General features: G+C 45.5%; 1 protein-coding gene across 1 annotated transcript; it reads right to left on the reverse strand.

Moving 5' to 3' along the window:
• Nucleotides 1-4,533: 4,533 nt before the first annotated feature.
• On the reverse strand, nt 4,534-5,523 carry GPR3 (G protein-coupled receptor 3). The gene has a single exon (XM_070949704.1). The coding sequence runs from the start codon at nt 5,521-5,523 to the stop codon at nt 4,534-4,536; it is 990 nt and encodes a 329-aa protein (XP_070805805.1).
• Nucleotides 5,524-12,458: the final 6,935 nt, after the last annotated feature.

The raw sequence follows: 12,458 nt of genomic DNA on the forward strand, positions 1-12,458 counted from the left end.
GCTACCGGTTCTCCGAACCACCTGCTGCCATCGCTACCGGATCGGGCGATCTGGTCCGAACTGGGAGCATTTCACCCCTGCCCTGAGGACACAAATCAACTTCTAAGTGGCCTCAACGATTCTCCAAAAGGATGCAAATGACCAGCTGTCTGCAAGGAATATAAAGCCTTCCATTCCCCATCATCCAGTCAGAGCTGAAGAAGCTTCTTGGATGAGAAGTGAAACGTCTTCAAAAGAAAAACCAAAAAATCCAGTTGCCTCTTGAAAAAAAGCACCTTTGGGACAGCCACAACCTGGACGATTGAGAATCTCCACAGACATTTCGCTAGGACTGCCATTGAGATTGGAAGTTCTACCAACTAAGCGATGCGGTCATTTAAGTGAGTTGTGCTCGATTTTATGACCATTTTGCAGCAATTGTTAATGATGCAGTCATTAAGTGAGTTGTTAGGCATATCCAATGTCCCTCATTGACTTTGCTCATTGGAAGCAAAGTTATGACCAGGGATGCTATTCAGCAGGTTCTGACAGGTTCTGGAGAACCGGTAGCAGAAATTTTGAGTAGTTTGGAGAACCGGCAAATACCACCTCTGGCTGGCTCCAGAGTGGGGTGGGAATGGAGATTTTGCAATATCCTTTCCCCAGGAGTGGGGAGGGAATGGGGATTTTGCAGTATCCTTCCCCTGCCACGCCCACCAAGCCATGCCCACCAAGCCACGCCACGCTACGCCCACAGAACCGGTAGTAAAAAAATTTGAAACCCACCACTGCTTCAAACGGACACTAAACAAATGGTCGTAAGTCGAGGACTACCCGTACATGACACACACTATCTTTGTCCTCTTTGCTGCAAGTGCTGGGAGAAAAGGAGGGGCCCAAGGTCACAACTGATCTTTATTGTTTGGGTTTGACTGTGACAAAGACAGAGTGTTCCCTATTTGTTGACATGCTTCTTTTTTTTTTTTTTTAAATGTTAGTAACTATTCTGGGCTTATTTACAAGGTTGTGTTAAGGTGACCCCAGACTCTCGGCTATTTTTTGCTGCAACATATTAAAAAGGCAACATCTCGGCAACATTAGCAATTCGGTACCCTTAGGTACCTCCTGATTGCTGCTCAGCAACCTGCTGTCTTTAAAAATGAGAAGCTGGCAAGAGGCCCATCTCTAGCCTACTCTCGGTTGATGGAAGTGCTTCTCACTACCCCTAAATCAGGAGGACTCCTGTAGCATCTTTTCAGACCAGTAGATTTTATTAAAGGCATAGCATTTGCGAGCTGATGCTGAGCCCTCAAAAGCTGATGCCTTGAATGAGTTGTGTTAGTCTGAAAAGATGCTACGATGCTCCTGATTTCTGGCTACCATGAAGCTCCTCTTACGGCCTCTAAATGCCTAGGCATTCTTAGAAAATAGAATGGGTGGTGCAGCCTAGTGTATATGCAACAGCCTAGGAAGAGGCCAGGATGAAGACGTGGGCACCATCTTGGTCTATTACAGAGGACAGCCAGCTCATCATCTATATTAAGTGTTTTTCTGTCGAAGCACCTGGTCTACCCCAAAATGGGAGGGAGCATACTGCTTCCCTTTCGCCTTTCAGCTCCAATCCAGGAGCCCTCAAGCAGTCGCATGGGAAGCAGTATGCTCCCTCCCATTTTGGGGTAGACCAGGTGCTTCGACAGAAAAACACTTAATCTCTTCCCTGGCTCAAGATGATAAAGGGAGGAGAACTTGTGGCTCAGAGGTTAATACAACTGCTTAATATGTAGGCAGCCAAGTTCAAATCCGAGTAAGGGTCTGGCTAGCTGATGAGAACTAAACAGCTTGAAATAGATCTATACTAATCTCTTTATTTATCAGATTTTCAGTCATCCAGGTCATGGTTGTCGCAAAGGCGCTTTTTCGAGAGGCAATTGGGTTTTCTTGTTTTTCTTTGAAGATGATTCCAAGAACCTTCTTGGCGGAGAAGTGAAACATCTTCAAAGAAAAACCAGTTGCCTCTTGAAAAAAGCATCTTTGAATTGCCCAAGAATAGTGTTTATGGAGGTTCTCGGTCATCCAGGTCATGGTTGCCCCCAAAGGGTCATGTTTGTCCTAGAACTGAAGAAGCCTCTTAGATGAGAAGCAAAACGTCTTCAAGGAAAAACAAAGTCCAGATGCCTTTTGAAAAAGCATTTTTGGGATACCCAAGAATAGGAGGAGAAAGAGGAAAAAATGTAACCTCATGGAGATGTACTTGATTTGAAGGAACTTCAAAAGCAGCCAAAGATTTAAGATTCCTTTCAGCATCTCTTATTTGTCTTGTGGCAGCTATGCTGCTCTCTCCTAATATGACAGGCAAGTTGGACTACAGCTCATATCATCCCCAGCCAACATGCATGCTGGCTAGTGATTATGGCAAGTATAGCCTAATTTGCCCACAAGATGCCCCCATCAAGAAAACAGTGACTTTCAAGCAGTGGACAGAAAACCGACACAGTTTCAAGTATCACAAAATTATCTTTATTTCTTTTTTTTTCCCTCTCATGATTGTAAACAAAAGAACACAGTGCTCTCACAGAACATCTTCTGAATTTCCCTGCAAGACCAATTTTTTTTTTCCTTTCTCCTGTTCAGTCATGTCTGATTCTCAGAGACTTGCCTGAACAAATCCCTGCAGTTTTCTTGGCAAGGTTTTTTTTTTCCCCAGAAGTAGCTTGCCATTGCCTCCTTCCTAGGGCTGAGAGAAAGTGACTGGCCCAAGGTCACCCAGCTGGCTTTGTGCCTAAGGCAGGACTAGAACTCGCAGTCTCCCGGTTTCTAGCCTGGTGCCTTTACCACTGCACCAAACTGGCTCAAAATGATAAAATAAAATCCTATTTCCAAAGTGCCTGTTACATTCATTTCCTTTCAAGGACCTGTGCAAATTGTAAAAGGAGAGACAGAAAAGAATGCCCTTGGCGTTTTTAGGGCTAAAGCCCCCCCCCCAAATCCTTTGGTTAAGCCAGCTGGATGATGGGTGCTGAAGTCAAAAACAAGTCGAGGGCCCCAGGAACTAGATTACATGAGACCCTGACTTCTCAGTGTCAATAAACATGGCCTGGAATTCTTCCCATCCCAGTGCTAGTGCAATTGTTTCAGCCATTTTAGCCTTGGTCCCAACAATATTGGGCTAGAAACTACGGACACTCATTTTTGTCCCGGACAGCTAGGAAAATGAAAACCCTAGTCCAAAAGGGTCTAAAATTGATACAAGATACATTTAGGCTGTAATCGTGACATGGGTTATTCAGAAATAGTGCCTTTGAAAGCTTTTAGTATTGTTATAGGTAATCCTCGACTTACAACTCACAACTTGAGCCCAAACTTCCTGTTGCTAAGCAAGACAGTTAAGTGAGTTTTGCTCCACTTTATTATGACCTTTTTTTGGGGGGGGGGGGTGCAGAGTTATTAAGTGGAAAAATCACTGCAGTTAAGTTAGTAACTTGATTATTTCATGACGGTGGCTTCCCCAATAACAAGAGTCGGAAGGGACCCCTAGAGATCTTCTAGTCCAACCTCCTGCTCAAGCAGGAAAACAAGATCTTTGCTTGTCAGAAGGTCACAAAAGGTGATCACATGACTCTGGGACACTGCAGAGGTCATAAATACACGGCAGATGCCAAGCGTCTGGATTTTGATCACGTGACCTGGGAGATATTCGTAAGTGGTCATAAATCACTTTTTTTTCAGTGCCATTGTAACTTCGAACGGTCACTAAACGAATGGTTGTAAGTCGAGGACTACCTGTACTCTGGACATTCACATTGCTTCAGATCTCATATTATACATTCTTTTTATTAATACTACCCCTTGTTCTCCCCTTGCCCTCCACCCCTCCTCCCACCCCAATGGCACACTCTTCTTCTTATGGTTGCAGGTATTAGAATAAACACCAGGGGGCAGCCAAATACAGATCGGGGGGGGGGGACAGACGGACCTATTTTGTTTTTGAAACCTGGCATTGCTCTGGGCTATTATTTTTTTTGTTTTTTTTTTATCCCCATCGATCGCAGGAGAGATAGAAGGGGGTACAATGATATTTGTTTAAAATGTAGAAAAATAGTTTTCTAGAGATCTGAGGTAATTAAGGCTATAAAAACTCAAAAAAGAAAGGTTGAAGGTTTTGAGGCTGCTTCTTGCCGTTTTTCCCTTGTTAAAGAAAATAACGCACTCTCAATATTTCAGACAAAATATTTGCATCGGACTTGCCATGTCACCAAATACACCCACGCATGCACATACACACAAAAGCAGAAACACGGGGTTTTTTTTTTCCCCTCTCCCCCCAACCCGGTCTTTTTTTAAAAAAAGGCATGGTTAAAAAAATAAATGAAATTTGTCCTTTTTTTTTTTTTCCTTTTTCTTTCCTGAAGTCAAAATAAATAAAAAGATTAGGACAGCCTGGTCACTTACATTGGCAAAAGGGAAGGGAAGGACATTAGAAAGAGGTTTCTGCACATTTGAGCGGCAAGAGATTGGGGAGAAGGCTCGAGGGAGGGAGGGAGCGAGCGAGAGGAGTCAGACGTCACTGGGCGATCTGGACTGGAAAGGCATGGAGGAGGAGATACAGCTGCAGCATATTGCCCATAAGACCTTCTGGATTTCCTGGTTCCGGAAGGCATAAATCACCGGATTGAGCATGGAATTGTAGGTGGCCGGGAGCACAGTCATATAGGTGTAGAGGGCAGGGTAGGTGTAATCTCCCAGGAGACAGTAAACAGCAAAGGGCAACCAGCATGAAGCAAAGGTCCCCAGGATGAGAGTCAACGTAGAAATGCCTTTCCGGGTAGTGACGTAGTGAGAAGTGGCCAAGAAGTGTCTCTGCAGGGCGATTTGCTGGGCATGCCGACACACAATCTTGCAGATCTGCACGTACAGCTGCAACATGACCGCAAAGACCATGAAGAAGGAAATGGACAGGATGATGAGGTGGTCCTTGTTCAACGGCTTGATGATGCTGCAGCTGGAGTTGTCCTTCAAGCAGTTCCAGCCCATGACGGGCAACAGTCCAACGCTGATGGAGACCCCCCACGTGAGGATGAGGATGACGTAGGTCCGCGTGACTGTCCTCTCCGAGTAGTAGGTCAACGCATTGTAGAGAGACAAGTAGCGGTCGATGGTGATGGCCAGGAGGCTGCCCACGCTGGCAGTGAATGAGGTCACCAGAAGGCCCATGGTGAGGAGGTTAACCATCTCGGACTGGACGCAATAAACGAAGGCAAAGTGAAAGATCAGGCCCAAGCCAGCCAAGAGATCAGCTGTGGCTAAGCTTCCAATCAGCAGGAACATTGGAGTCCGGAAAGCTGGAGTGTAAAAGATGATGGCCACCACAATGGCATTCTCGCAGGAGATGATAGTCCCAGAAACGCACAGGACGACATCCCAAGGATTTAAGGGAAGAGCAGAAGGCGTCTCTGAGAAATAGAAGGACTTGCTGGTGCTGCCATTAGTTGGCACAAACCAGCTTGGCTGGATCTTGGTGGTGTTGGTGGGCGCGTCCTCTTTCATGCTCTCTTATCTGTGGTCGGAAACAGCAGATGAAAAGAAAACTCAGTTTCAACTCAGGTTTGGAGTGAAGCAGCAAGTTAACAGTAACAGAGTTGGAAGGGACTTTGGAGATCATCTAGCCCAACCCCCCTGCTCACGCAGGAGATCTATACTAGGGATTTGAACCGCCAAACTGACGACCTTTCTAATCGACAAGCTCAGCGTCTTAGCCACTTGAGCCACCTAGCTGGCAGTATTTGTAAGTATTTGGGCATGTTTTTACATGTATGTTTGTGTGCATATGGAAGGGATAGATGAATTGATACATGTTTCCTAAGATTGGGAGTCAAGATGGAGGTAAACTAGCTATCTTTAGTTGCCTAAAACCATCACCAAAGGTGGCTTACTTTTGTAGGTATAGTTTGCCTGTGATGGTTGGGTCCTTGTGATCAATGCCTTCTAAATAGGATATTTCTGGCTTGGGCCTGTCATTATTTGCCACCTTCCCCGTCTCTTTTCTTCCTGTTCTTCAAACAAGCCCGTCAAGATAAAAGAGGACAAGCCAATGTTGTCTCTTGTCAACGTAGGTTGCTCCAGATGACATCATATTTTTTTCCCTTGTTCCTGGACAGGTCTCCCTGTCTGTATCCCTTCCTCTTTTGCTTGCTCTGTCTGACACATAACCTAACTTAGCTCTTTTCTTAAATCGTGGCATTCAAAAAAATGTTTATAGCGAAGAGACGGCTCTGAACACTGTGCAACACAATAGATTGTGCAGCAAGCATCCAACTTCTCTCTGCCTTTCTGCCAGCAAGCTGGTAAACATGAAAAGTCAAGGGAACAAGCTGAGTCGTGTTTATGTCCTCCTCCTTTGTAAAAAAAAAACACCAATCATTTTTATTCTGCCTATGTCTGTTCAATCATGGTACGAATGAATGCAATAAAGTATAGGAATTTATCTGCAATAAAAACAGACATATTTAACAAACTTTCAGCAGCCTGCTGTCCTCTACAAGTACGGAACACTATTTCACAGTCAGAAGTGGTCAACAACCATCCTGGCTGGGAATTAGGAAGTTTTGTAGTCTAGGCACATCTGGAAGGCATCAAATTACGAAGCCCTTCCTTCCAGAGTTCGATTCCAGCTAGTTTCCTGAGAAAATACCTGGCGGATGATCTGTCGGTTGAACACTTAGGATTTGTAGATGTTTATCTGTGTTCAGGCACACAGAAAGCTGAAAAGGGCTGGCACACCATCCGGATCTCTCTTTTTTTCCCAGTTCTGATGTGTAACGTGCGACTTTAAAACTGTAAAGCCTATTGACTCGCAGCCCACTTCACAAGTTTGGAACTGGACTGCGGGAAAACATCCTTTAAAAACAAGTGTCTAGTTAAAGAGTCTAGCCTCCGATTGTCTTTAAACGCAGGTTAAACGGCACTAGTATATAGAGGGCTCGCTATGATCTGGACCTCTTGCAAGAGGAGGCAGGGAAGGTTCTCTTGGGCTGTCAAAATGAGGAAGGCGAGAGAAAAGGCGGCCGCACTCACCTTGGAAGAGGGTCCCACTGCACATTCAGCGAGGAAGAAGCCTCGGCTGGGGAGGGGGGGGAGGAGGGGGAGGCGGATAGCAGCGGGGTCGATCCGGGCGTCCGATGGGATGGATGGATGGATGAATGGCTGGCTGCAGGTCGAAGGAATCCGCCTCTCCCAATGCAGATGTTGGCCGGACGCTAGCAGGTGGATCGCGAGGATGGAGAAGCCCCGGGTCCAGCTGCAGCGACGGATTGCAGACTGGCCGGGAACTGGTGGTGGTAGTGGTTGGTGGGGTGGGGGGGACACGGACGCCCGGTGTTATAGTGAACAAGCCCCCTTTTTGAGGGTGACTCATACTTAAAGGGCTCTGGCCGGGCGACTCCTCCCACACCCGGTCGGGTGACGTCAATGGCGGTGGGAACCAATCCGGTGTCGAAGGAGGACAACCGCGCGCTAGAGAGCGCCGGGCGGCATAGTAATCCGGCTCGGGCTGGAGAATTCCATTCATAAAAGTGAGAAAGGGTTGGGGGGGGGAGGAGGAGGAGGGGGAAGGCGCCTGAGGCGTTTTTTTGTTGTTGTGGAGGGCTTCCTCCCTCGCTCCTTTTTGCGTTTCGCTCACGCGGCGGCCGTTCAAAGGGCTTTTGAGGGGCGTAGGGGAGATGACGGGAAACGGGGGTGCGGGGAGGGGGAGACCCAGTTGCGGGGGCGAAGCATTCCCCCAAGAATCCCTTCATGGCTCAGAGGCGGACTGACTGCCCCACTGACTAGTTCCTCTCATCATAGGACTCCATGCTGTGGTTACTGGATTAGGGCTCAGCAGGATGGAGGCTTATAGTAAGTAAATCATGGCTTGTCACGACGGTGTGTCATTCCAGCCACTTGTGACTTATTCCATGACGCAGAGTTCAAAACTCTCGCTTTAACCTTTCTCCACATAAAGCACAGCCCTTAAATGTTTTAAGGAAAAAGGTCTACCTGAGACGGGGATTTGATTTTTGTCATGATGACATGGTTGCTTCGGCTAGATTGAAGACAAGCCACCATAACCAGAGGTGAAATCCAGCAGGTTCTGACAGGTCGTGGAGAACCGGTAGCGGAAATTTTGAGTAGTTCGGAGAACCGGCAAATACCACCTCTGGCTGGCCCCAGAGTGGGGTGGGAATGGAGATTTTGCAGTATCCTTTCCCCAGGAGTGGGGTGGGAATGGAGATTTTGCAGTATCCTTCCCCTGGAGTGGGGTGGGAATGGAGATTTTGCAATATCCTCTCCCTGGAGTGGGGTGGGAATGGAGATTTTGCAATATCCTTCCCCTGGAGTGGGGTGGGAATGGAGATTTTGCAGTATCCTTCCTCTGCCACACCCACCAAGCCAGACCACGCCCACAGAACCGGTAGTAAAAAAAGTTGGATTTCACCACTGACCATAAGTTAAAGGTGGGGGGACGATGACGACAACTGTAGCTCATCTTTCTCTGCAGCAAATTTAGCAAACCCCCCCCCCCCCAATTCAGATTTTATTACTAAAACTGATAGAGAGACAAGGGAGGAGAGGACGGAGCCCCTCTGCCTGATAATCTACATTGTACAGCATCAAATAATAGACCATAGATCCTGGTTTAAAATAGCCCCCCCCATTCAGATTATGTGTCCAGATAATATTTATATTGGATTTATATAGCTGTCCATCTCACATGCATAACTCTGGGCAGCTTGTAAAGTTGAAACCTAAAGAATACCCCCAAACCCAAAGTTACAGTACAAACATTAAAAACACTTTGAGTCCAACTACAGTTGTTCATTTAAAATAATTTGCTTTGATGACTTTATGTCAGGGGTCTCCAACCTTGGCCACTCTAAGCCTGGAAGACTTCAACTCAAGTCCTTCAGGCTTAAAGTGGCCAAGGTTGGAGACCCCTGCTGTAGGTGACCAAGAATTGCATGTGAGTGAGTGCCAGCTTTGGAACAGAAGGGTAGTGAAATAGGGGAGGAAGAGGAGCAGAAGCAGCCGTGCTTCCTATATCACCCACTCCTAAAAGCAGACTACAGATAGTCCTCGATTTATGCCTACAATCAAGCCCAAAATTTCTGTTGCTAAGCGAGTCGTTAAGTGAATTTTGCCCCATGTCATGACCTTTCTTGCCACCCTTGTTCAGTGAATCACTGCTGTTGTTAAGTTGGTAACACGGTTGTTAAGTGAATCTGGCATCTCCCCCCCCCCCATCATTTTCTTTGCTTGTCCGAAGGTCGCAAAGGGGGATCACAGTGACCCTGGAACACTGCAACCGTCATAAATAAATATGAGTTGGTTGCCGAGCATCTGAATTTTGATCATGTGACCATGGGGATGCTGCAATGGTCATAGGTGTGACAAATGGTCATACATCACTGTAATTTTGTCATTGTCATTGTAACTTTGAATGGTCACTCGATGAACTGTTGTAAGTCAAGGACTGCCTGCGGTATTCTTTTTCTGCAGACATTTTTTGTGGGCATGTGGACAGGCTGCATTGGGAACAGCTGACTTTGGTGTTGGTTGGTTCTCTTGTGACTGAGATCCAGAATAGAGCAAGTACTGCTTTAATGGAAAGAAAGAAAAGAAGGACCAGGGATGACCTGGTAGTAGTGTTCCAATATCTATGGGGTTGCCATAAGGAAGAGAGGGTCAACCTATTCGCCAAAGCACCTGAAGACAGAACAAGAAGCTATGGATGGAAACTAATCAAGGAGAGAACTAACCTAGAACTAAGGAGAAATTTCCTGACAGTGAGAACAATTGATCAGTGGAATGACTTGCCTCCAGAAGTTGTGAATGCTCCATCACTGGAGGTTTTTAAGACGAGATTGGACAACCATTTGTCTGAAATGGTAGTGGGTCTCCTGCTTGAGCAGGGGGTTGGACTAGAAGATCTCAAGTTCCCTTCCAAGTCAGTGATTCTCCTAGCTACGTGAAATTATTCAGACTATGGAAGATCTCCCCTTGCCATGTCCAGGAAAAACTCTGAAACCAGCCCATTTCAACTGACAGTTGTATAAACCATGAATTGCTGTATAGCAACCATATCAACTCATTCATTGAGTATATTATTCATTCATTGTTCAGGCATTCACTCTACATACATGACAGTTGACAGTGAAGAAGAATGCACAGGGTTTACGACTTTCAGTCACCAGGTTCATCTTTCTTCTAAATGGGAAGCAAATGTTTACACAGGACAGTTTTTTGGTCTCTACAGTACAGGTTCCAATCGCAACATGATTTAGAGCCTTGGAAAATCTGAACCGTACATTCTATAAGTTGAAAATTATTCTTGCTGCAGAAAGAAGCCATTTCCTGTGGCTTCTAAACCAGGGAGAGTGAAAAGATTGTTTGGAGTTAATACACTCTCCTCCACTCTTCCTCACCACAAAAATAATTTGACAATGTGGGTAAGGTTACAGTGAAATGGGGCTTGGTAATTGTCAATTAAAATAATTAATTTTCAGTTCTTTTCCCTGGAGGTGGAGACGGGAGAGCTTTTCAAACCAGAACATCTTAATTGAGCCTATGATGCATCCACCAGCTCTATCCTTTAAAAAATAAATAAATCAGTGACTACCTTGCTAAAAGAAGCAAAATGCACCTCTCTTCTTATTCTCTGGCTGGTGCTTTCACCAGCAGAATATGAAATAGACACAGCCCAAGTTATATAATAGCTTATTTTAAGCTGTATATGTGTAATTGCATCCATTAGAACAAGCTGTGGAATGAGCAATCTTTGAAATATTTCAGGAGGAGGTTATGAATTATTCTGGATGCATGACAGTTTGGTTTTTGCCTTGAATTAAAACATGAGATGCTTATTTGATTGGGAGGGAAACTTACTGCTTTATCTGCTAAACTCAATTATAATGGTTCAGATAATACCCTTTTTATCTCTAAAACAGTTTTTTGAGGGGGTGTTTAGATGGCAGTTCATTTCCTTTAAAATGAGCCAGTCCTACTATGTTGTACCCTCCACCATTCAATTTGTTGAGTGGGAATCTGGTACCCGCTGTGCTGGTACCACCAACTAAATTGTTAAAGAGCAATAAAGCTATCGGGAAAGGAGCTGTTTATGGTGCTGAATCAGTGTCTCATGTCGATTCTGGAGTTTGCATGGTTCTTGCATGAAATAATGTGAATTTATTGCCTTAACTGGTAAATTCCAAAGGTGGAAGGGACTTCTCTCCTCTTCTCTCCTCTTCTCTCCTCTCTCTTCCTTCTCTTCTCTTCTTTTTTCTTTCTGCCCTATACTCAATCCAAATGGAACTTTAAGGAGAATGAAATCAGATTTTATCATTTCTGAATTTTTCACTTTTTGTTATTTTGGGGATATTTGGTCATGTGATTTCTGAGACTTTGTCATCCTCTTTGTTTTACTTACAGACAAATTTTGGTGGGCCCCTATCAACCAAGAGTTGATTGAGAAGAGAAATCAGTGAAACATCTCTGAAAATTCACTTTGCATCGAGTGATGCAAAAAATAATGAGCGGGCATTTTGACATATGCCTTAGATCAGGACAGGCAGTCTAGTTGTCCATTCAGCCTCTTCTTATAGCAATCATTTATAAGTATCTGTGCTTCAAGAAAAAATGTGCTTCTGATCTGGGGCAACTGTTTTTGTTTTGGACTTTAACACTGGCAACTAGTTCTTGCTGTTTTATTTCTCACTTTAATAGAACTTTTTCAAATGACATACAGAGATCAGCTATACGGAGTTGAGATATTGCAGCAAATGTAAAATATTTTCTCTAAGTACGAAAAGACCTATAGGTTGGGGATTGTAGTAAAATGAACATCAAGAAGACCCTGAGTTGTGGAAGTATGCTCTAAGACAGTGATGGCTAACCTTTTTGCCATCATGTGCCAAAAGTGGGGGGAGTGCAGGGGGATCACGTGCATGCGTGCCCACACGGATAATTCAATGCCCCCTGCGCCCCACGCATGTGCACGCAACCCCCCCACTCCCCCCTGCTTTTGGCACGCGATGGGAAAAAAGTTATCAGTGGGCCCAGTACGCCTGTTTTTCACCCTCCCCAGGCTCCAGAGGCTTTCTTGGAGCCTGGGGAGGGCAAAAACAGCCTCCCCGACCCCCCTGGAGGCCCTCTGGAGGCCAGAAATGGCCCATTTCCCAACTTCCAGTGGGCCCAGAAGGCCCGAAAATCAGCTGGCCGGCGCATGCATGCACGCTGGAACTGAGCTAGGGCAATGCTCTTGTGCCCACAGATATGGGTCTGTGCCACCTGTGGCACATGTGCCACAGGTTTGCCATCACGGCTCTAAGACATTCAAAATAGCGCTCTGATGCTTACTTTCTTTCCTTGTGACTTCCCACGCCTTCTGTGCCTTCTTTTATCATGCTTGTTATTCTCTTTATATACGGTGCTGTTTCTAAATTTAAGGC

This window comes from Pituophis catenifer, unplaced genomic scaffold, assembly GCF_029215685.1.
Source record: "Pituophis catenifer annectens isolate HBS135680 unplaced genomic scaffold, rPitCat1.0.hap2 SCAF_9, whole genome shotgun sequence".
Lineage (NCBI taxonomy): Eukaryota > Metazoa > Chordata > Lepidosauria > Squamata > Colubridae > Pituophis > Pituophis catenifer.

Excerpts from the sequence above, each read along its gene's own strand:
- GPR3 (XM_070949704.1), bottom strand. The coding sequence starts at position 5,523 with ATGAAAGAGGACGCGCCCACCAACACCACCAAGATCCAGCCAAGCTGG.